We start from the raw sequence: 23,590 nt of genomic DNA, 5'->3' as shown, positions 1-23,590 counted from the left end.
AGTTTGTATTAGATCTAGGATACTCTTTCTCCAACCTCGCTAGTTTTTCCTTCTCAGCCCCTATCTCTTGATAATAGACAAAGATCTGAGCCTTTTGCTTGGCTATCAGAGCTTCACTGGCCTCTATAACCCGATCTTGAGCTGGCACTTGCTTGTGGAGCCCATCTTTCTCCTCACTGAGGGCCTCATTATCTCTTCGTGCTGTCTGTATAGTTTGCGAACACTGAGCCAAATTCTGTTGCAGGAGACTCACCTCCTGGGTTTGTGCATTTTTAGTCCGAGTGTTCTCTTCCAGCGCACCTTCTACCCGTCTGACGTGCTCCAGTAACTTTCCATATTCTGTTTTGAGTTCATTTAATTTTTGGAGGCCCAACTCAATTTCTTGTAAATCTGTTTTTAAATGGCTTGCTTCCTGACATAGGGCATCTTTTTCCTGATTTAGAGTGCCTCTCTGTTCCGCCAGGTCATCTCTTTGTTGTTTGATGGCATTTAGTTATTGGTGTTCTTGATCAAAGTCAGTCTGGAGGTGAAGCTCTCTATTTATTAATTCCTTACTCTCCTCTTCCAATTTTTTTATCGGGTCCTCTAAAGTGACTATTTGCTCTGCGCTGACGTTATTGCAACTCACTTGTTGTTTTAATTTCAGTTGCATCTCTTCCAAAGAGTCAACCTTTTCTTGACACTCCATTCTTAAGGCATTTAATTGGGCCTCTTGGTCTACATTATTCTGCTGTTGTAGAGGCAAGTCCTCTTTTAATTTTTTTTATGTAATTCCCAGATTCTGCCTCAGAATCTTGGCTCTCTTTCAAGTTTTGTTCCGCTAATTTTAGTTCAGTCTGGATTTTAGTTAAGAGTTCAGATTGATTTTGCGCAAGAGTTGTTACTCTCACCTGGTATCTGTGGAGGTGTTGGTTGCAGCCCTCCCAGGGGTGAGGTCACTTGGGTCGACTTCGCCCTCTGCGCTTATGTGATGACTGGTGATAATAGGTGATTCTGCTTGGGACTGCTCCTGCGTGGAGTATAGGGGGCGTGAGTATGCCAGCTTGTGCGCCTGATCACCTTCCAGGCCCTTTCTCCCAAACCGTGATACCTGTGGGATGCGCTGTCCCTGGAAAGCTCACCTGTTGATTAGTTTTGACGAGCATTCCATCCTGCTGCTTCTGGCAGGGGAGCTTGTATGATCTGGACAGAGTTCCTTCACTGTTCCCTTGCACGTGGTAGTCCAGTCCTGCTGCGACTAAGCCACTATACTTCATGTAAGTGTTCCTGTTTGCCTTTGTCTTTCCTCATCTGTTTTTGTTGTATTGTAAAGTTTGTTGTCTTGTATTGCTGTCTGTTCCACTTTTGATGTTTGCTCTTTTACTTTCTTCCCTTGCAGGTGATGTTGCCGGCCCGGCAGAAGCTGCAGAGCTCGAGGCGGCAGCCAGAGGGAATGAGGCATGAAGCTGGAGCGGTACAGTAGCTGGTAAATTGTTAACTAGGGGACGCGCAGGGTTCAAATGCAGCGCGGCCCTAGGACGGATGTTCTAACCTTGTCTTTCTTCTTCTTCACAGGTTCCGAGTTCGTGGATGCAGAGTGCGGTGCTGAGGGGTCGGGATCAAGATCACTGGATGTCAGGAGATGAGTCTGCAGATGAAGCGATGAAGCACCGGTTTCCTGGAGGTGAGTATGCAGAAAAACGCCTGGTTTCAAAGGTGAGTAAACTGGTCCAAGCGGCGGTGAGCGTCACGTTGCACGCGAGTGCACAGTAACGTGAAGCACCAGCCTTAAGGATGGAGCAGCTTATATAGCTGAGCTTCTGAAGCCACGCCCACCAGGTTCAGCCCACCTGTCACACCCTGCCACACCCGATGAGTCAGCATATGAAGACCAGGCCTAGGGAGCCACACCCGATGAGTCAGCACATGAGGATGTTCTCTGGAATAAAGGCTTACAGCTCCTGGAATGTTATTGTAAAATAAAAGCACTCCTGCACTGAAATAAAGTAAAAGCACTCCTGCACTGAAATAAAGTGTTCCTGCTCACATCTCTATATGAGCCTGGTGCCAAAGGCGCCAGTACTGAGACCAGCCAGGGCCCCTGTGTTTATGGGTCCCAAAGGGACATAGGTGAGTCAAGTGACCCATTGCCCCCATCACTAGATGCTGTGGTTTTTGTGTTCTGGGGCCTGTGGCCATGACAGCTGTATTTTCTTCATGCTTTTCCCGCATCACTCCCATATGGAGATACATGTAGGCCGCGATTCTTACAATTTTAATCTGCTCCTCTTTAAATTTTCAGAGTCATGTATAACTCGCTCAAAGCTTGATGCAATAGGCCACCGTCCTGCCACGTTTCTATGTTTATGGCGGTGACCTGTTGTATATTTTTTTGTAGCCAGACTTTTTCATCTCGCTCTGGCCATTCCCCCTCTGACAAATGACTTGTGCAGAAGGTGCTTCCTAGCCATATTGATCTCTACTGTGGTCATTTTGGAAATGTTCTTTCTTTATTAATTTATTTATGTAAGGGCAATCTGTATTCTATTGCTTTTTGTCTATTTTGGGGTTGATTTAGTTTTAATTTTATACACAGGCCTGGTACTTAAGATGTTTGTTTTGGGGAGGCGCTTCTACAGTGTAACCCAGTATTCCAACTACACAAAGTATTACTACCTTGCAGGTTAGTCTGCTTTGTTAAACTGCCACAGGTGGCAACCAAAACCCAAACCCCAGCTACGAGCCACAAAGTTTGTTAAGGATTTCAATCGGGCGACACACCTTGGTCTTGCCTAGTATGTAGCGCGCAATTGGAATGATTTCTCTTTAAATTCTACGAATTCAATTTGAGATGGCACACAACCCATCTCACACCCCCTTTTTCAAAAACCCCGAGCCACAATGGACCAGGAACCAGGCCAGTTGGTGTGAATGCAATATTTATTTATTTTTTAAAAATTCAAAGGAAATCATACAAATTTTAAATTTGACCAACGGCACAAAATGACACTCGGAAATTGACAAATAAATAATTAATGTGTGGTTAAATCTATGAGGCAAATATGATTTCTTACGATAGCAGGAATGGATAAACACTAGCAATCACAAGGAAAGTTCTCAACAAAAGGCATACAGTTCAATAGCAAGTTGAAAGTAAGAACATGATGCAGTCGAATCACACGTTGGAAAGTTGCATTTTACACAGATGCAGTTTTAAATGTCACAAACGGTTTTTATGAAAAACGGGTGAAATACTCAAATTTGGAATGCGGTTTTTGGGCTGGGGAATAGATGTATATCATAGGGACAATATAAGAGTGAAAGGATGGTTGTAGCTGAGGATTTGGATGAGATTTGCAAGATCAAAGGAGGTTCGATTTTGGCAAAATGAAGCTGTGAAAGAGAGAAAAAATCGACTGGGAAAGAAAGACAGATTTTACTTAAACTAGATTATTAAGACTATATTTTTAAAGAAAGACATGGTAGGATCCCGGGTTAATTTGCAACATAACCCTTTCACCCCATGTTCAGATCTATATGGAAATTAATTTCAATTATTCCAAATATCGCTAAGGAGTTAGAAGATGGGGTGAATGAAAGAATGGCACTAACACTAAGAAATCACAGACAAGATGCACAAAGAATTTCGACAGTAGGACAAATTACCAAGGCATGGATAGGATGGCTTAGAGAGTGCAATAAAGATAAAAAGGTCAGAATGGGTAGACTATGTGTTTCTACGGGATGGGAAATACTCACAGTCCACGCTTGAGTTTTTGGATTTTGGAACAGTCAATCAGGTCTGGTCACCGCATGGCAGGCGCCCCTTACAGCAAACAACTGGGCAATTCTGGTCACTGGATGGCACAGGTACAGCTGGATGCAGTTAGTGGGCAGCAAGCCGGTCTCGCCACAGTTTGCTGAAGGTACCCAGCTTTTCCCCTAGTTAATGGGATTTTAGTGGGATTTCTAGATCAAGGCCTTGCTGGGTGGGTCAGCTATGCTTTGGCCTGGCAGTGGAATCTGGAATCTGGCAAGACGGATGTAGAAGATCAGGAACGCAGGCGCTGGAAATTCAGGAGGGAGTCTGTCTAGAGTTCTGTCAGCAACACATTATATAAAGCATGGTGACATCACATAATTATATGGTAGCGCAGGCTTAGCTGAGTAAGCCCCTAAACAACTGGATTGGTCAGGGGTGATTGTTACCGCTTTCTTGTTAACTGATTGGACTCTTAGAGACATGACATCAGCTTTATGATGTGGGTTTACTATGTACAGAACCTCTCACAGTTAATTTTGCCACAACCCAGTTTTGACATAAATGGCACATTTTTACAGTTGTGGCATCTTAACAAATCACATGGGTAGATTACATATGTTATGTAGAGCATGGCAGTCCAATTCTCACAGTTGTAGGACCTTGTTTCGTCCGTTTAACTATTTTTCATCGTTTTCAGTGAGAAATATTCGGCCTAAAATTCTATAACTTTATACATGTGTATAGATTATTATTAGGCAAATTAGTATTGAATTTCACAGTGGCATCCTGCACACTTTCCTCAGAATGTCCACTTCTCTGCCATTTCTGTTCCCAACATGGCAGTGAAAGCTACCACGTCTTAAACGAGAAACCACAAAATTACATTTACACTGTCAACTTTTTACATTTTTGCGAAGTCCTGTTGCAAAGATAAAAGTCTTAACATTTTATTAATAACATAGTCTTTGGAAACAAATGGGGTGGGCCTTAGTCCTTCACTTGGCCCATTTTTTTCTCAGCTACCACCAACTGTCATTTCAGCCCAGGGTGGGGATGGGGGTTTCCCAGTTTGATTGAATTTTTATTACCACTTCTCCATTCACAGGTTGGTGTCCCAGAATTTCTATTGTAAGAGGCCTCAGCCCAGACGAAAGTCTGCCATTGTAGCAATTATCACCCATGTGTGCCTAGAATCTACTGTGAGGAGCCTTCTGTTGCTAGCAACCCCCAAGCAGAAACCTGTTTGGGGCTGATTTCCCCCATGTAGCCAATGCAATTTAAATCCTTATTTTATTTATTTTGTTCTCAATCAGAAGAAAGCCTGTTGAATAAAACCTCCCATACATGTTTCACAGCACAAACCCCTTTACATGGCTAGATAAGGGCAGGGCCTTATCCAACATACACTTTTAAACAGATATTTTTCTTATTTGCAAAATACATTTAAACATGTGGTGACTACTGACATTTTACTTTCAAATTCGGTTTTTCTCTTCCATCTGAATTCCCACATTGTTCTGTAGCCATAGTTAGTTTCTTGTATGCAGCAATTTGTTTGTAACACAGATGCACAGAAATTGACATAGGCCCAGCGAGCTGGGGTTTCTTTGAAGCATTGATCTTTTTGACATTTTGTGCCTCAAATGTCAAGCATTTTCTGTGGCTGAAAATGAAGTTTCTTTTGATTTTTCTTTCAGATTTCTTCAGCCTGTCATTCAAGAATCATGCTTTCTTCTGCTGAAGCACAATGTGGATATGGATGGGCATGGCAGGTTCTTTTTTGGGTGCACCCAAGAACACACTGGCACCTTTCACGGTGTGCCCCCTGTTCCAACTCGTCCAATAGGGGTTTGGCAAGATGCTGCAGCCTTCCTTTTGTCGCTGCAAAATGCAGGTTTGATGCCATGGTGCTCCAAAGAGCCAGTGCAGCCATTTTGCTGTTCACTGCAAAAGCACAGCTTGGTTAAGAATGGGAATTCTGCTGAGTGGGTCAGTGTAGCACACGGCATATTGAATAGGACGATGGTATTTGCCATAACTAGATCTATTCCTGAACTTTAATTATTTTCTACTTTGGATATAGACTACATATGCTTCCCTTTTGAATCAAGAACAAATGTTGTAGAGATTGGTTTAAAATCTCGCCTGAGGTTGGATGCTTTAAGGGCTGCGGGAGAAGAGTTTAAAAAAAATGGATATATGTTATGCTCAACCCTCCCAAGTGCGGCCGTAGTGGGTTGACTCTTGTGAGGGGTCAGTTGCTCCAAGAGTCTGTAAAGTTAGGGATGGGCAGAGGCCATGCAGTAGAGCAGTGGGGGAATGGGAAAAGGATGCACAGACTAAGGTAATATCCCTGTTACCACAGATTATCTCCCAGATGTTCTCACAGCTTGGTCTGACAGATGATGTATTTTAGGTAGAGGCAACGATATTGCTGCTGTGTTGGAATATGTAGGGTTCCAGTAGCTTTGTAATTAAAAGACAGGGTGTCCACATCTTCGGTACCTACGATATAGTGATCCTACAGGAGACATGGCTCTTGCAATCTTTGTGAGAGATGGCTTTTCAATTGTAGAGAACCTGGCCTCGCATTCCAACAGTGGCCTTCCCACAGGAAGCCAGGTCATTGCAATAAGAAATGCCACCTTTCGGGACTTAGTAAAGATTCCAACTGACGTGTCGGGTACTCTAGCAGCATTGGCCCATCTTCGTAGTGGGATGCTCAGGAAACGCTTGGACCGATAGTACTGATATATTTGTGCTGGAACCCTGCGAGCTCCAATCTCAGAAATGTTCTGCTTTCTTTATCATTGTTGTTGTCCAATGTGCTAACGTCAGATGAGGGTGCTGGGCTGATTTAAACTCCTACTGTTTACTGCCAGAGAGCTGCAAGGGATATAGGGGTAACACTAGATCTAATGGGAGGATCTGGGCTCAGTTCTTTCAGGGATGGAATCTGAAGATGGTCAATGATTGCATTTTCAGAGATATCCCGCCAGCTCCTACCAGGAGAGCAGGCTTGCAAATGTCCATCATTGATTATGTTTTTCTTTCAGATGATTTATTCGTCCAATGCAATCACTTTGAAGTTAAACCGACGGCCCTCAGTGACCATGAAATGTTAATTCTAAGGGTTAGTTGGACAAGATGGTATACCCATCATTGGTGGCGAACTCAGCGGGGTCCCGAATTATAAAATTCATAGGGAATGGGAAAGTCTTAACCAGGAAATTGCAAAGTGTTTTGGAGGAAGGAGAGGTAGGGGGATGGAAGATCTTCAATAATCCCAAACTCTTCCAGGAGTTTGTATAGTCATTGGATGCACCTGCTCAAGTCACAGCTGCCAGGAGGAGTCCTCATATTAATGATTATGATGAGGCCACCAGTATACGGAAAAGGGCCATGAGGAAGGAGATCCGATCTCTCAAAAGAATCGCATCGACCCCCAAAAGCTATTTACAACAGCGCAAAGCCATTATGAACGCATACAAACGGTGATCCCAGGCTTATAGATTTCTACGTCTTCAAAGGGACAGTGAGGCGATGCTTAGATGTCTGGGAGGCCAATCCTCACATAATTTCTGGGAGGTTGTAAATCGGGCAGGGAAATCCCAGTCATCAATGCAGGCTAATACTATCTCCGAAGAAGTCTGGCGTTCTCACTGCCTATACCTATACAGGAAAGCCAAAAGTGACCAGTTTGAATGGGACAATCTGGTCCCCGGGAATATCAATCTTTCCCGGGAAATCATTGAGGACCTGATAAGGAAGACATCTTCCTCCAGAGCAGCAGAGCCTAATGGGTTGACAAATTCCATTATGAGGGCAGATGCCCCGCTGTGGTCTGGGATCCTGTGGGACCTTTTTAATAACATCCTAGAGCTCACAGAGCTCCCAGACTCGTGGGAAACAGCAATAGTTATTCCTATTTATAAAAAATGGGACCGGACCTCACCTCTTAATTACCGGCCTACAGCTCTGCTAGACACAGACAGCAACATTGTTGCAGGCACGATACACAGGGATCTAGAGGGCTGGTGTCATGATGCCTACCCCCGGGACCCAGACCAAGTCCAGCAACCCTGGAAGCAGGCATCAAGTTATACTAAGCAAACCCAACAACCCCTGCTAGGGGCTATTTGGGTGCAGTCCTGGCGCTATGGCGCCAGGCTCATAGATTAAAACATACCTGATGCAGACCATGCTGCAAGAGCTCCAAGCCAAAGGAGGCTTAGAAGGGACTACTTTACCTAAGGGACTATTTTTTTACTCGGGTGGGGCTGGGGAGGAATACTTACCTGGGACTACTTTGGAGGCTATTTAAACCACGGCCGAAGAGCAGCACACGCTTCGCGTTATCCTGCATCCAGCAGCGTAACGCTCACCGTGTGTCATGATGCCTACCCCTGTGGTTCCAGACCAGGTCCAGCAACCCCGGAAGCAGGCATTAAGTTATTTTGGGCAAGCCCAAAAACCCCTGCTAGGGGTTGTTTGGGTGCGGTCCTGGCGCCTATGGTGCCAGGCTCATATGGAGAGTCAGTCCTGGCGCCATAGGCGCCAGGCTCATAGAGTAGAACTTACCTGATGCAGACCATGCTGCAAGCTTACCTGATGCAGACCATGCTGCAAGAGCTCTAAGCCAAATGAGGCTTGGAAGGGACTATTTTACCTAGGAACTATTTTTTACTTGGGCGGGGCTGGGGAGGAATACTTACCTGGGACTACTTTGGAGGCTATTTAAACCACGCCCAAAGAGCAGCACATGCTTCGTGTTATTCTGCATCCAGCAGCGTAACGCTCACCGTGCCTGCAAGTCTGCATCCAGCCTTCTGCCACGCCCGCCTCGAGTTTGGAGCTCCTAGAAAAAGGGAGAAAGAAGGAGAAAAGGTTAGAACAAGAGCAATACCTTTGATCCTTACCTGAATTCCCGATCCATCGCGCCTTCGAGCTGGAAGAAAGAACTTATTTTATGCGCGTCAACCTCGCCTGTTGCAACGCCGCGCTGAACTCACCGGCCTTCGCAGCATCTTCACATTCCACTGCATCCTCCTGCATGTTCCCGCCGCATTCCGGCACCTAAGGAGTAGACAAGAACAGCAAGGTGAGCCAAGGGAATACACAGAGGAATATTAGTAACCCCCCCATAGACTTACCTGATTTTACCACCGGGGGTACTATTCCTCTTCACGGGTCGGCGCAGCTTCCACTGCATTTTCGCCGAACCCCGGACCCTAAGGGGAAACAAAAGGACAGCAAGGTGAAACAAAGGGACTATCAGGGGAACCCTCCTCACCACATTAGACTTACCTGATTTTACCGCCAGAGGTATTATTCCTTGAGACTTCATACTTTCTCTCAGTGCCTGAATAAGGGAGAAAGCAACAGGTTATATATATATTGACATTATTTTATTGAACTGTGTTGGATAATACAAATCCTTACCTGAATATTACCGGTTGCCACGAGGAACTCTTCGCTAGGGTCAAGCTGCAACCTGCAAGGAATCAGAAAAGAGTGAAAGTCGACATTTGAACTCTTTTGAACTACATACTTACGGTGTCTTGGCGGGAATCTCAGAGTCAATATTGTCCTGGAACTCACCAATTCCTTCGAGCCAGTGAAGCAACTGGTTTTCTATGCGCCCCTACGCTCAATCCAGGATGGAGAGCTCATCTTTCCAAACCATCAGGTGAGACTATAAGAGGGGACACCAAAGGTGATCAGTGGGGAGAACAGCGGGAGTGGGGGGGGGTAACGCTCAACTCCACGGGTGGTTAATTCCCTTTCTCCATTTGCAGATGAATATTCCTACAGGCCAAGCAAACGAAGCTAGGTGGGCCAGTCCAGTCTGTCATCTCGGCCCTACGGGTCACATTGGTGGAGACCGCAGCTGTCCAGTTCAGATCGACGCCTCTGTGGGAGCCAGGTGAGCGTAACAGCTGGGCTGAAGGAAAGGGTATTCTGCACAGACAGAAAATTGTTTTCATGAGGGACCTTTCCACTTTATTGAACGGGTTGATCACAAATCTGGCCATTGGGAGATCATGGCTGAAGGGTGGACCAATTCTTTATGGTGCATGGCTGGATCTTTCCCTCGTTTTTGACACGATAAATCAAGGGCGTCTCTGGAGTAAACTGCAGAGCTGGGGTATCCCGCAGTGCCTGCTTACTATTCCGATTCACCTCCATGGTAATTCAAAAATACAGGTATGCCTGGACGCTCAGGGACACCTTTCACAGCCCATTCTTACCGGTAGGGTAGTTAGGCAAGGGTGCAGTTTGGCCCCCTGTCTTTTCAACCTGTACCTGGCGGATGTTGATCGGGCATCTCTTCCTTTCCTCTGCTGATTTCCTGTCTGATACTCTACTGGTCACCTGGCTACCCTCTGAATTCGGGCCCAGGTCCCTGCTCGCCCAGTTGCACACCTGCACTGCCTACCGGCAACCCTTGCACTTGGGTCTGTATCTGTAACCCTACAGTCCCCTTACCTGCACTTTTGGACACCTGCTGTCTGCACTTACCCTTGCACCTGCGGCCTGATGGCCGCACTTCTTGTTATTGTTTTGATCCCATGTACAGCACTGCCCACTCCCCTGTTAAGCTCACCTGGTCTCTGCGGAGGCGTTGGGGCATGGTTGCAGCCCTCCCAGGAGTTGGATCACCCCGTCAAGTCTTTCCCTCTGCGCATAAGCCATGAACAGTGACAATTGGAAACACTGCTCCTGCGTGGATATGAGAAAACGTGAGTGCACTGATCGGTAACTATTGTACCTCTCAAACCTTTCTACCCAAGGTGCGATTTCTGTGGGCATGTACAGCCTCACCTGTTAATTATTGATGGTAAACTCTTCGTCCTGCTACTTCTGGCAGGGGAGCTTGTCGATGGGATCTGGTTCCTTCACTGATCCCTGGTAAGTAATCATTCAGTCCAGCTGCGACTATGCTTCTCCTCTTGTCTCTTTCCATTTCTGTTTTCTCTTTGCCTCTTCTCGTTTTCTGTTTTGGTATTATTGCTCTCAATACTGCTGTTAATTCCTAAATAACGTTTTCTCTTCTGCTTTCTTCCCAATAGATGGAAATGCTGCTCAAAGGCAGCTGTGGAGGCGCGGAGCGCGGCCAGGAGGAAGATGGATGAAACCGCAATGTCTGACATCAGGAGAGTGATGATTTAAGGCAAAGCGCAAGGTTCTGTAGTAGCGCGACTTTAAACTGAATGTCTTTTAAGTGTCTAACCTTGCCTTTTGTTTTATTTGCAGGTGCTGCTATCGCAGACGAAGCGCGTTGTGCTGCGGTGCCAGGATGAAGATTTCAGCGTCCCAGAAGATATGAAGTTGAGCTGCGGTGCCAGGATGAAGATGTCAGCGTTCTGGAAGATTTGAAGAAGAATGTCAGGATCAACGAAGATGCGCACAGGTGAGAGCAGGTTCCCCAGGTGGTAAGTATAAAAGCAGGAAGCAGGATTTCCAAAGGTAAGTTAATCCCAGGCGGCGGTGAGCGTTACGCTGCATGGAAGTGCAGAATAACGCGAACCGTCTGCCTCGTGGATCTGAGCAGCTTATATCGCTGCGATCGTGGGCATGCCCACTAGGCCTGGCTTGCCTGCCACACCCTGCTACTCCTAGAGAGTCAGCACGTGCAAGGCAACCCAGTAGCATCAGCAGCCACACCCAAGAGTACACGTGGGGCTACTTTAGTGATGGAAACTCCCATGTTAAATGCATCATGCACCCAAAATGAGGTGTTATGACCCAAATAAAAGCATTCTTGTCCCGAATAAAATGTTCTTGCTTTCTTTTATTCATGAGCCTTGCACCAAATGTGCCACGACTATGTCCATCCGGGACCCCTGTGTTTGTGGCCCTTTAATGTTTGCTATCTTGGCCCGATGACCATGACAAAACGTCCCCTCATTCCCCTCTCAAGGGTGGTCTTCCTCCCGGTCCTGGTTTGGTGGGATTATTGCGATGGAATTGCCTGATTAAATGTGGAGCATGAACGTGTTCACTGGGTTCCCATGTTCGGTCTTGAGGTCCGTAGCCTTTCCAGTACAATTTGGACCAAACCACCTTGCACTCTAGGATGGATTTAACTTCATACTCCGGTTCCCCATCTAGTAATTCGGGCTCTGGTGGAGGGCTAATCTTGTGCGATGGTAACTCCAATTTCATGGCGGCCGGATTGATTATTGCTTTGATGGTATATGGGCCCAAATATCTGGGGTGGAAGACCCTTGTTCCTTTCAATGGTATGTATCTGGATGCTACCCAGACTTTATCCCCAATCTGGTAATCAGGAGCTTCTTTTCGGTTTCGATCAGCAAACAGTTTTTGTCTTTTTTTGGCCTTAGTCAAATGTTCATGCTTCCACAAGAACCTGAGTGATGGTTTTTTGCAAGATTTTTATTGCTGGCATTTCCAAAGTATCGACTGGATCAAGCACTGATGTCCGTGGATGTCTTCCGTGCACAGTATAGAATGGAGTTTATCCAGTACTCGTGTGAACAGAGTAGCATACTCGGCTACCCAGAGTATATTTTTCCAGGAGTCCTCGGAATGCTGTAAGATACACCTTAAATACTGCTCTAACGTCTGGTTAGTTTGTTCGGTCTGCCCATCAGTTTGAGGGTGATGATGGCCTGTGGACAACCGGAGGTCAATTTTGGCAATTGTACAACACCTTCTCCAAAAGGCATAAACAAATTGAGTTCCACAATCCGATATTAATATTGATGGGAATCCATGCAACTGGACAATTTGTTCTAAAAACACAGTAGCGAGAGTTGATGCAGTTGGTATCCCTTCAGAGGGATGAAATTGGCCATTTTGGAGACTAAATCCACAATGACTAAGATGGTGTTGTAACCATTGCAAGGAGGAAGATCTGTGATAAAGTCCATTGATAGAGTATGTCAAGGTGCTGGTGGTATCATCAAGGGACGTAGTAAGCCAGCAGGGTTTTGTTTGTGAGACTTGTGTTGTGCGGCTGACAACACAGGTTGCAATAAACTGGCCAATGTCTTTTCTCCAAGTTGGCCACCAATAATTTTGCTTTATCTTAGCCTGAGTTTTGGCTATTCCTGGATGTCCCTCCACTAATGAATCATGATAGTTCGTGATGATTTGATTTTGCAGTTTCTTGTCCTGGATATATAAGAGTCCTTGAAAATATGGTAGATTGTTTTCGATGGTGTACCGGTCTCCCTTTAATAGCCATTCCTGTTGCGTTGACTGATTCATCTGGGATTGTAAACTGTTTTTTAAGTCATCTACACACATGATGGCGGCGATCTTAGTTTGGATTCGTTCTTCGGGAATGATGGCTACGGGATCGGATGTTGTAAAAGCCTCTCTTTCTTCACTAATGAGTGATAATGCATCTGCCTTTCCATTCCGTTCTCCAGGTCTATAGGTGATAATAAAGTCATATTCTGTGAAAAAGAGAGCCCAACGAAGCTGACGCAAGGATTGTGCTTTGGCGGTTTTTACGTATTGTAAGTTACGTTGGTTCATAATGACGGTGACTGTGTGTCTTGTCCCAAGAAGATAATGTCTCCATGCCTTGAATGCTGCTTTAATCACCAGTAATTCCTTGTTTGTGATCGCGTAGTTCAATTCGGGGGCAGAAAACTTGCGGGTCCAGAATGCAACAAGATGTAACTGTCCTGTTTCCGGGACCCGATGGGAGAATACTGCCCCCATGGCTACGTTTAAAGCATCTGTTTCAACCACATATGGCAGGTCTGGTCGAGGATGTCAAAGAACTGGTGCTGTGGTAAATGCTAGTTTCAGCTTCCGAAAGGCTTCTTCAGCTTCTGTGGACCAATGGAATTTCTTGTTCTTTCTCAAGAGGGAAGTAATTGGGTGTACGATTTGTGAGAACCCAGGTATAAATCGACGATAGAAATTAGCGAATCCGAGCACGCTTTGTACTCCTTTTGTGGATGTTGGTGAGGGCCACTGGAGGATTGCATCCACCTTTCGCGTGTCCATATATACGCCTTGTGGTGTGAGCATGAAACCGAGAAACTCGACCTCGGTCACATGGAAGAAACATTTTTCCAGCTTGGCATACAACTGGTGTTGTCGAAGCTTCTCTAGGCCTGCCCGGACATGGCCAACATGTTCTTCCTTGGAATTTGAGTAGATGAGAATGTCATCTATGTAGACAAGTGCGCAAACGTCCAATAGTTCACGGAGCACATCATTCATAAAGAATTGGAACGCCGCTGGGGAATTACATAATCCGAATGGCATGACCTGGTATTCGAAGAGGCCATACTTTGTGCGAAAGGCCGTCTTCCACTCGTCTCCTTTTTTTGACTCTCACAAGATGGTAGGCCCCTTGTAAATCCAACTTTGTGTAAATCTGAGCGTGTGTCACCTGATCCAGGAGTTCTGGTATAAGTGGTAAGGGGTATCAGTTTTTTACTGTGCTCTGATTGATTGCTCTGTAGTCAATACAGGTTCTTAAGTCCCCCTCCTTTTTAGGCATGAAGAAGAGGGGCGAAGAAGCAGCGGATTTGGACGGATGGATAAAACGGTTTGCCAGATACTGATCCAGGTAAGTTCTAAGATGTTGGTTTTCCTGCTCTGGTAGAGCGTGAATTCGGCTGCAGGGAATTTGGGTTCCGGGTATGAGGTCTATTTGGCAATCGTAGTGTCTGTGCGGGGGTAAAACATTGGCTTTCTCTTTTTAGAAGACATCCTGGTAATCCAAGTATTCAAGTGGTAAAGAGCCAGTGAGGCCCAGCACAATTCCTTTCTTTGGTTTCAGATTGATGACGTCTTTGTTGTAACAGGTGCCGGCACAGTCTTGAGGAAAGGTCAGAACTCGCTTTCGCCAGTCGATCCTAGGATTATGTGTCTCCAGCCAAAGCATTCCCAATATCATCTGGAGCTGAGGAGCACCGATGTGATCGAGGGTAATGTCCTCTTGAAGCCCATCCTGCAACAGAAGCTTGACTTTCTCTGTGAATTGTGTCACCAGGCCGGATGATAGCTGAGAACCATTCACTGCAGTGACGTTTTCCGATTTCTGCTTTTGTTGGAGAGGGAGGCCTATTCGGATAGCCAGATCTTGGTCAATGTAGATTCCCACAGCTCCACTGTCAATGTATGCCTCCAAGGCATGTATCTCTGACTGTTGCTTATGATTCACCAAAAGTACCGGAAGGATTAGATGTGAGGTCTGCACGGATTCCTTTTTCTTGCTCGACAAGTGGAACCCTACGCTTGCCGGGCATTGGAGTTTCCCGAGTCCTGTACTTCTTCTTGGTCGTTTTTATCCGTTGCTCCAAATATTTTCTTGGGTGGTTTTACCAGACATTCATGAAGGAAGTGACCTGCTTTACCGCAATATAAGCATAGCTGTTGCTGCCTTCTTTTCTCTCTTTCTGCCTTGGTAAGAGGACTCCGTAAACCACTGATTTGCATTGGTTCCGACTGTTCGTGTGGTTTTGCCTGGTTCTCACGGGTTGCACATAAACTGACCTTCCCTCTGTTCTGGCTCGATCCATTTTCCTATTCTGCAACCTATGATCGAGTTGCACTGTCAGGTCTATGTAGTCCGCACACCCCTCAGGTGGGTTCACAACTTGAGCCAACACATCCTTAAGTTCTTCACGTAGCCCTCGATAAAAGAGCATAGTTCTCTTTTCTTCTGGCCAGTTGGACTGGGCTATGAGACGATTGAAGGTTGCAATGTAGGTTAGAAAATCTTGATTCCCTGTCTGAGTGACAACAATTTGTTGTCCAAAGCTTGGCCTTGAGTATATCGGGCAAACAATTTCTCCATCTCATGCTGAAAATCCCCAAAGTTCCGAAGCAAAGGATCATCTTGAGTTACCAATGGTATTGACCAGTCCACCGCGTTGCTTCCTAGATATGAGAGTACGAATGCACCTTTGGCTTGATCATTAGGAAAGGCTCCTGGTCTGCATAAGAAATGAAGGCGACATTGGTTCATGAATATGGCAAACTTGTTTGGATCGCCGGTGAAGTGCTCGGGCGGGGCTCGAGGCACTGCTCCTGGAAGGACCACCTGAACCGGTGTTGATTGCCGTGGCGTGGAAGAATGGGCTATTCCCGGCAAGGGAACCTGCCCTGCTTGTGCCTGTAGCATCTGTCTTGCCAAGTCATCGGTTCTTTCACGAGTTACAATAATATCCCTCCTTAATGCATTAGTTTCCTGCATTGAAGCATGTACTTCAGCCCGCAATTCCCCTAGTAATTGGGCCAATTGGTCTGTCTCTGAAGTTTCCATAGCGCCCAGGCAGAGAGTCGTAGACGCTTTGCGTTCTGTTACACTCACCAGGTCTCTGAGAAGGCGTTGGGGCACGGTTGCAGCCCTCTCAAGAGTTGGATCACCCCGTCAAGTCGTTCCCTTTGCACATAAGCCGTGAGCGGCAGCAATTGGTGACACTGCTCCTGCGTAGATATGATAAAACATGAGTGCGCTGATCTGTGACTATTGTACCTCTCAAACCCTTCTACCCAAGGTGCGATGTCTGTGGGCATGTACCGGCCCATAGGGCTCACCTGTTAATTATTGATGATAAGCTCTCCGTCCTGCTACTTCTGGCAGTGGCGCTTGTCGATGGGATCTAGTTCCTTCACTGATCCCTGGTAAGTAATAGTCCAGTTCAGCTGCGACTATTCTTCTCCTCTTGTCTCTTTCCCTTTCTGTTTTCTCTTTGCCTCTTCTCGTTTTCTGTTTTGTATTATTGCTCTCAATATTGCTGTTAATTCCCGAATAACTTTTTCTCTTCTGCTTTCTTCCCAATAGATGGAAATGCAGCCCAAAAGCAGCTGTGGAGGTGCGGAGCGCAGCCAGGAGGAAGATGGATGAAACCGCAATGTACGACAACAGGTGAGTGATGATTTAAGGCAAAGCGCAAGGTTTGGAGGTAGCACGACCTTAAACTGAATGGGCCTCATTCCGAGGTGGGCGGTAAAGGGTTAACAGCGCCAGTAAGGGTGCCGGAGCCGCCAACCCCTTACCGCCACATTACGAGGTCCTTTAGCGGGTCCCGCTAAGGGCGGCTGGTTTTACCAAGTGTCCTTAGTGGGAGCCGCTTAAGGACCAGCATGCTAACAACGAGCCTGTTATTAACGGGCCCGTTGTTAGCATGGTCCCCATTTCCATTGAGTCCTATGGGGGCTCAAATGCGAATGGGGATGGGTTCCCTGAATGGGGAAATACCGGGTCCTCCAAGGTTGGAATGGCCTGGTAATTCGCTATTCAGGGAACCAAGACCTGGTATGCGGTAAGGGGGTAGCCATGGCGCTAATAGCGGCATGGCTACCTCCAACCTCGGAATGAGGCCCAATGTCCTTTAAGTGTCTAACCTTACTTCTCGTTTTATTTGCAGGTGCTGCTGTCGCGGATGAAGCACGTCGTGCTGCGGTGCCAAGATGAAGATTTCAGCGTCCCAGAAGATTTGAAGATGAGCTGCGGTGCCAGGGTGAAGATGCCAGCGTTCCGGAAAATTTGACGAAGAATGTCAGGATCAACGAAGACGCGCATAGGTGAGAGCAGGTTCCCCAGGTGGTACATATGAAATCAGGAAGCAGGATTTCCAAAAGTAAGTTAATCCCAGGCAGCGGTGAGCGTTATGCTGCATGGAAGTGCAGAATAACGTGAAGTATCTGCCTCATGGATCGGAGCATCTTATATAGCTGCGATCGTGGGCACGTCTACTAGGCCTGGCTTGACTGCCACACCCTGCCACTCCTAGAGAGTCAGCATGTGCAAGGCAACCCAGTAGCATCAGCCACCACACCCAAGAGTACACGTGGGGCTGCTTTAGTGATGGAAGTTCCCATGTTAAATGCACTGTGCACCCGAAATGAGGTGTTATGTCCCAAATAAAAGCATTCTTGTCCCAAATAAAATGTTCTTGCTTTCTTTTATTCATGAGCCTGGCGCCAAAGGCGCCAGGACTGTGTTCATCCAGACCCCCTGTGTATGTGGCCCTTTAATGTTTGCGTCCTTGGCCCGATGACCATGACATCCCCTTTCCCCCGGCACTTTTCCCCTCTTCCCTCCCCTGCTCAATGTCAGTTGCCTAGTAAGATTGTTGGCTCTGCCCTCCCTCTGTTCCCCCTTTCTTGCCTCGTCGCGCCTTGATACACTTGTGTATCGGCGCGCTACAAATGCCATATCATATGATATCAAGTGCCCTGGCCAGCCCCAAGATTGGGTCTAAGAAAATATGCTGGATGGTATAAACGGACGATGTAGTCCTGTTGGGCTACATGCCCGTGGGTATGCAGAGGCTGCTGAATGCCTTCAGTCAATACACAGAGGAAAATTAACTAACCATAAACCCTGCCAAATCTAACATAGTTAGATTCTATCAGCCAGGGAAGTGTGTCCCGAGGTTTCTGAGGCATCTGAATGGAATATCGGTACCAGTGGTGCCAGAGGTTAAATATTTGGATTTGTGCTTACTTCAAGCCCGCCGTGGTCCCATTTGTGAAGAGATTCGATCGTGTGGCAGACCAGGTCTGTTCCCAAATGAAGAGACTGAGTGCACGATACTGTAGGTTTTCCATGCTCCCTCTGATTCAATTTTACAGTAGCAAAGTAATTGCAAAATTCCTATATGGTCTGGAGATAGATCCCCGCTCCTGGTCCGTTGACTGGGTGAGGATAGAGGGGCGTATTTGGAAAAGAGCACTGAATCTTCCATTATCTCTTCCTATGGGAAGTCTGCTGTATGAGTTGGGTTTAACATCTTTGGTGGCCCACTTGCATTGCAGACTCATCTTATACTACAGGCACATAATAGTGCCGGAGAGGGAGTGTCTGTATGAAGATCTAGCCCTTCATTTACAGTTGGGGGCACCATCTGTGCTGACCCAATTGTGGGAAATTGTAAGATTGTATCCAATATTAATAGGGCATTTAAAAATGTAATGGTAAACCCAGCAGGTGTTAAGAAGGCAATATTCGATCACGACTGAGCCTGTACTGTAGACACAATGCGATCCTCAGTTATCACTGCCTCTGATTCGATTAGGGAGAAGCCTCAAGGCACTCTCCCGGTTTATCTTTCCAGGACTCCTAACTCCAGGTGGAGAACAGAATTCTTAAGATTTAGGATAAATGTTATACCAACCGGGGAAATAAAGGGGATACGTGGAAGAACTAAATGGGAGCGGGGGACCCCCGGGTGTAGCCTAGGTCGCTCTCAACAAGTGCAATCCCTGAGGCGCATCCTCATTGAATGAAGTGCTATTCAAAGCCTTCGATTAAAGCACTTTTCTCATTTTGTGATGCACAAGGTGTGGCTTACATCCCTCCCTTTTGATGCTCGGGCACAAATTAAGTGTGGTACTGGAGGTATTAAGATTTTTAAATGTTTTAGGTTTTATTAAATTGTAATGTAGGCTTTATATGCTATGCAAATTAACGAGGGGGGGTCCTGGGAGTCCCTCTGCCAGACATTGGTCCTGGTTACGAGAGACTTACCCAGAGTCTTTAGCTCACTATCTTTCACAGAGAAGAAATAACCCAAACATATCAGTCTTTGTCCTGCCCTGGGTCAGTCCAGCACCGAAATGATAGGCAATTCTCCTCTGAACAAGAGTACCAACAGCAACCCCAGACACGTGTTTCGGCCTGGTTGGACCTCATCAGTAGAGTGGAACTGTACCTCTCTAAGAATATTGAGCAAGGGGTCCACGTCTGGATTCCCCCAGTAACTTAGAGTGAGACCCAAAGTTACTTAAATATGCAAATTAACAAGGGGGGTCTTGGGAGTCCCTCCGCCAGACATTAGTCTTGGTTCTGAGATATTTACCCCGAGTCTTTAGCTCACTATCTTTCACAGAGAAGAAATATCCCAAACATATCAGTCTTTGTCCTGCCCTGGGGCAGTCCAGCACCGAAATGCTAGGCAATTCTCCTCTGAACAAGAGTACCAACAGCAACCCCAGACACGTGTTTCGGCCTGGTTGGACCTCATCAGTAGGGTGGAACTGTGCCTTTCTAAGAATAGTGAGCAAGGGGTCCACGTCTGGATTCCCCATGTAACTTAGAGTGAGACCCAAAGTTATTTAAATATGCAAATTAACAAGGGGGTCGTGGGAGTCCCTCTGCCAGACATTAGTCCTGGTTACGAGAGACTTACCCAGAGTCTGCACCGAAATGCTAGGCAATTCTCCTCTGAACAAGGGTACCAACAGCAACCCCAGACACGTGTTTCGGCCTGGTTGGACCTCATCAGTAGGGTGGAGCTGTGCCTCTCTAAGAATAGTGAGCAAGGAGTCCACATCTGGATTCCCCTAGTAACTTAGAGTGAGACCCAAAGTTACTTAAATATGAAAATTACCAAGGGGGTCCTGGGAGACCCTCTGCCAGACATTAGTCCTGGTTAAGAGAGACTTACCCAGAGTCTTTAGCGCACTATCTTTCACAGAGAAGAAATATCCCAAACATATGCAGGTTTTATATGTTATGAGATGAAATTAAGCCAAATGATCAACTTTGGGAACAGTGAGTCTTCATGCCTGTTTCTTTTTTTTTTTTTCCTTCTTATGTATTCCATAATTGTGGACGGTTTGTTGGTCGCTTGGAATGTATTGGGGGATTGATACATTAATGTATAATGAGATGATGAATTAGGAGTTTTCCTTCTTATTTTTGTAATTTATGTATTATGTATTTGTGAAAAAGTCTGCTGACTACAAAACAATAAAAAGATATATAACCCATGTAAATATAGAATTGTAATATGGATTGGTAAAGACATTTGTACATAATATAAAAAAATAAACATTCAAAGCGATTACTGAGTTAATTCGTTTTAGGTAATGTAAGTACCTGTTCTAAGTACGCCAAACTTGATAGATAGCTGACCAAAGCAAAAATAATTCACGGAGGCTTGGAATTAAATTGAATTATTAAATGGCATGAAGGAAAAAGAATCTCTGATGTTGTGTGATCAGAATGGGTTTGTTTATTTGTTTATACCTGTTGAGGAAAGAGGCGTCTTGATATTTCCATGGAGAAACGTCAATAGATTGTGCACAGATGATGTTGACATGAGACGTGCATAGGCATTGTGAAAAGGGGTGTAAGCGTCTAGTGATGTCAACTTGAGGGGCGGGTGAACGGAATAATTGCAGCGGGGACACTTGAACTTAGGTCAATGGATCAACGGCTAAGTTTAGACCAAGATGGCAGTACCTGACCTGTCAGTTTCGCATGTGTAAATGTGAGAAAAGAGAAGGTAAAATGCATTGGAGTTATGTTTTTTTTTACAATCGATCTATGTATGGTCAAAAAGACATGCACGATCGATTGGGCCAATAGCATTTCTGAGCAAATGTCCCCTTTATTGAAAATTACAATATATGTTTAATCTGTGTTAAGCAGTATATGTGTAAGCTATCCCATGCAACAGTAGGAAATACTTGAATATTCTGTCTGAGCTATATTTTATACTGAATCGTTAGTTTCAGAAGAATATTGTGAAATGTGTTGCTGCAATGTGTTACATTACGTAAACTCCTACTCGTGCATAAGATCAAACAATCCATCAAAAAGGAATGTAACTTTCAAATTTTGCGCAACAGCGTGAAACCTCATTGATATTTTATTCTTGTAACACTGGTATTTGAAGTCAAACAGTAATCTATAGTTAATGTACGGAAAATGGTAATTCTTCCTTAGTTACACCTTTCCTGAGTTATGTTGCATCAAAAACAATTGTCTTTATAGAAAGTCTAAAGTAGTTGTCAACACAGAAAAAACACTTATTTCACTCTGCAGATCTGTCAAATTACAGTATCTTAGTGAGCTTCTTCAGGGCAATTGTACATTATAAATTACTGTTTGAATTCAAAGGCTAGTGTTACAATAATAAAACATTAATGACGTGTTACATTCTTGCGCAAATTTGTATGTTTAAGTGTGTTAATAATTGTGGGTTTTAAGGTAAATCATGACTCAAAGATAACAGGTACACTCATATATTCAAGGATTTCCGTTTACTAATATAACATATTTTTTCTTTCATGGATGTATGTAGTGCAATTTTTTCATTATTCCAGTTATTATCTATTCAAGCCCCAAAGAAAAATGAGCCACTGAAGATTGCAAACCAAAACGTATGCCCCTGCCAACCCTGGCGCTCTGCCACCCCTACCCTCCTCTACACCTACTGGTATCCCACTGCCTTTTAATTCTTTTTTCCCACTTGCACCACAGCCTAGACCAGTGATCTTCAAACTGGGGGGCCAAAGCATGTGTGGGCTGGGGGTAGACACTTTAAAAAGGGATTAAGATGACTGGTTTTAATTAAGCGTTGCTACCCGATCCGGCTATCGGCCTGGGCCCAGTTTAACGAGGGCCCCCGACCAATACCAACCGATCTGTTACGCTGGATAAGGTAGTAATGCTATTAGCACACTGGGCTCCCTAGGCGTTTGCCGCTGCCGCACTATCCAGTTAAATATGTTAGGGGTTAAAATAAAGAAAGGAAGGGAAGGGAGCCTGGGTGGAAGATGTCAGGCAGAGGGAAGCAACTATCAGGTGGCTCGGAACACGGGCTTGCATTGGTAGATACAGCCTGCATTCCGAGCAACCTGATTGGTTGCACACCTGTTCCCGGGCGCTTATATAAAATATAAACAGATTTTCTACTGCTTATGTTTTCTATTAACAGGAGTCCTCTTACTCCTACGGTGGCCAACCCCTAGTTGGGAGGGCCCAGAAACAATATACTCATGGTGGGGGTGGGGTGTATGAAAAGATTTGAATACCACTGGCCTAGACCAATGGTCATCAGCATGGTGCTTTAGAACAATGTGCGCTGTCCACAGCCTCAGATTAGTGCCTAGACATTATGTGGCCAAATCCCACAATAAAGCATACATGCCAACCCTCCCATATTATGCGGTGGACTTTCGATTTTTCAAAGATAAATATTCCTTTATTTCACTTTTTCCTGCCTAAAATAATTCTAAACTAACTTCTCCCGATTTCTCTGAGGAAATCTCCCTCTCAGGTGCTTCAGAATGTTGGCATGTAATGATAAAGCACAGCACCGTACGTGAGCAGAGTGTTATTATCAAGGAACTGTATACTGCTTTCTGTACAACAGACCGAAGAAAGGCAAACGGGAGATAAACCCTGAAACCTGCACTGGATTTCACTCCTCCTTTATGTGCTAGTTCTAGGCTGCATTAAATCTAATCTGACGTACTTAAATCACAAGCTACTGTAAGAAGGACGTTGCATGGATTGTAACGTGTAAATCACATGACGGGGACACGTTTTAGGTCCGTTTCTCTAATGGGAACTTGTTGCTACTGCATGAGGGTTGCCGCAGCAGGCATTGAGAGATAACAGACCCTGGGAACGACAGGAGCCCGGAGGGGCCAAGACACAGAGGGTTTGCTGCCGTGGCGCCGGAGCAAGCAGTGGTGACACCATGGCCTGCTCCCTGTTGGAGTTCTGCCACTTCCAGGACATCCGGGTTGTGCGGGATTTCCTTTGCCCCCAGCTGCGGGACCCGGAGAATGGTCAGAAAGACAACGGTGAGTGCGAAAGCCAGCACCAGTCGCTGTCCACCGGTAAGATCGCTGTCAGTGCACTGATGGCCGTGAACTTCTTCAACGCACAGTGCTGGCTATTGCTCATCTACCATGTAGACACTGACTAATGTACATATTGTAGAGATGCACGTACTGGTGATGTCTGCCAATATCCACGTAGACTCCTAATGCTAAGCCCTTCTGATTTTCATACACACTTCCGGCTCTAGTCATGGTAGATTCAGACTGTCGGCACACACCACCATCTATGTTCGCTGCAGAACTGAACATTGTGACCACTGA

General features: G+C 45.6%; 1 protein-coding gene across 1 annotated transcript in view; it reads left to right on the top strand.

Annotated features, from left to right (window-relative positions):
* Window positions 1-23,042: 23,042 nt before the first annotated feature.
* The window catches only part of RAB3GAP2 (RAB3 GTPase activating non-catalytic protein subunit 2), a 2,371,691-nt gene continuing 2,371,143 nt past the window's right edge, over window positions 23,043-23,590 (top strand). The window contains exon 1 of the mRNA XM_069608591.1: window positions 23,043-23,290. Coding sequence (XP_069464692.1) covers window positions 23,185-23,290 — 106 coding nt within the window. The 5' untranslated portion in view covers window positions 23,043-23,184. The remainder of the gene's footprint in view (window positions 23,291-23,590) is intronic.

This window comes from Ambystoma mexicanum, chromosome 4q, assembly GCF_040938575.1.
Source record: "Ambystoma mexicanum isolate Mex_15411 chromosome 4q, UKY_AmexF1_1, whole genome shotgun sequence".
In the NCBI taxonomy this organism is placed as follows: domain Eukaryota; kingdom Metazoa; phylum Chordata; class Amphibia; order Caudata; family Ambystomatidae; genus Ambystoma; species Ambystoma mexicanum.
The sequence above is the reverse complement of the archived record's forward strand: the minus strand, read 5'-3'. Positions and strand labels throughout refer to the sequence as shown.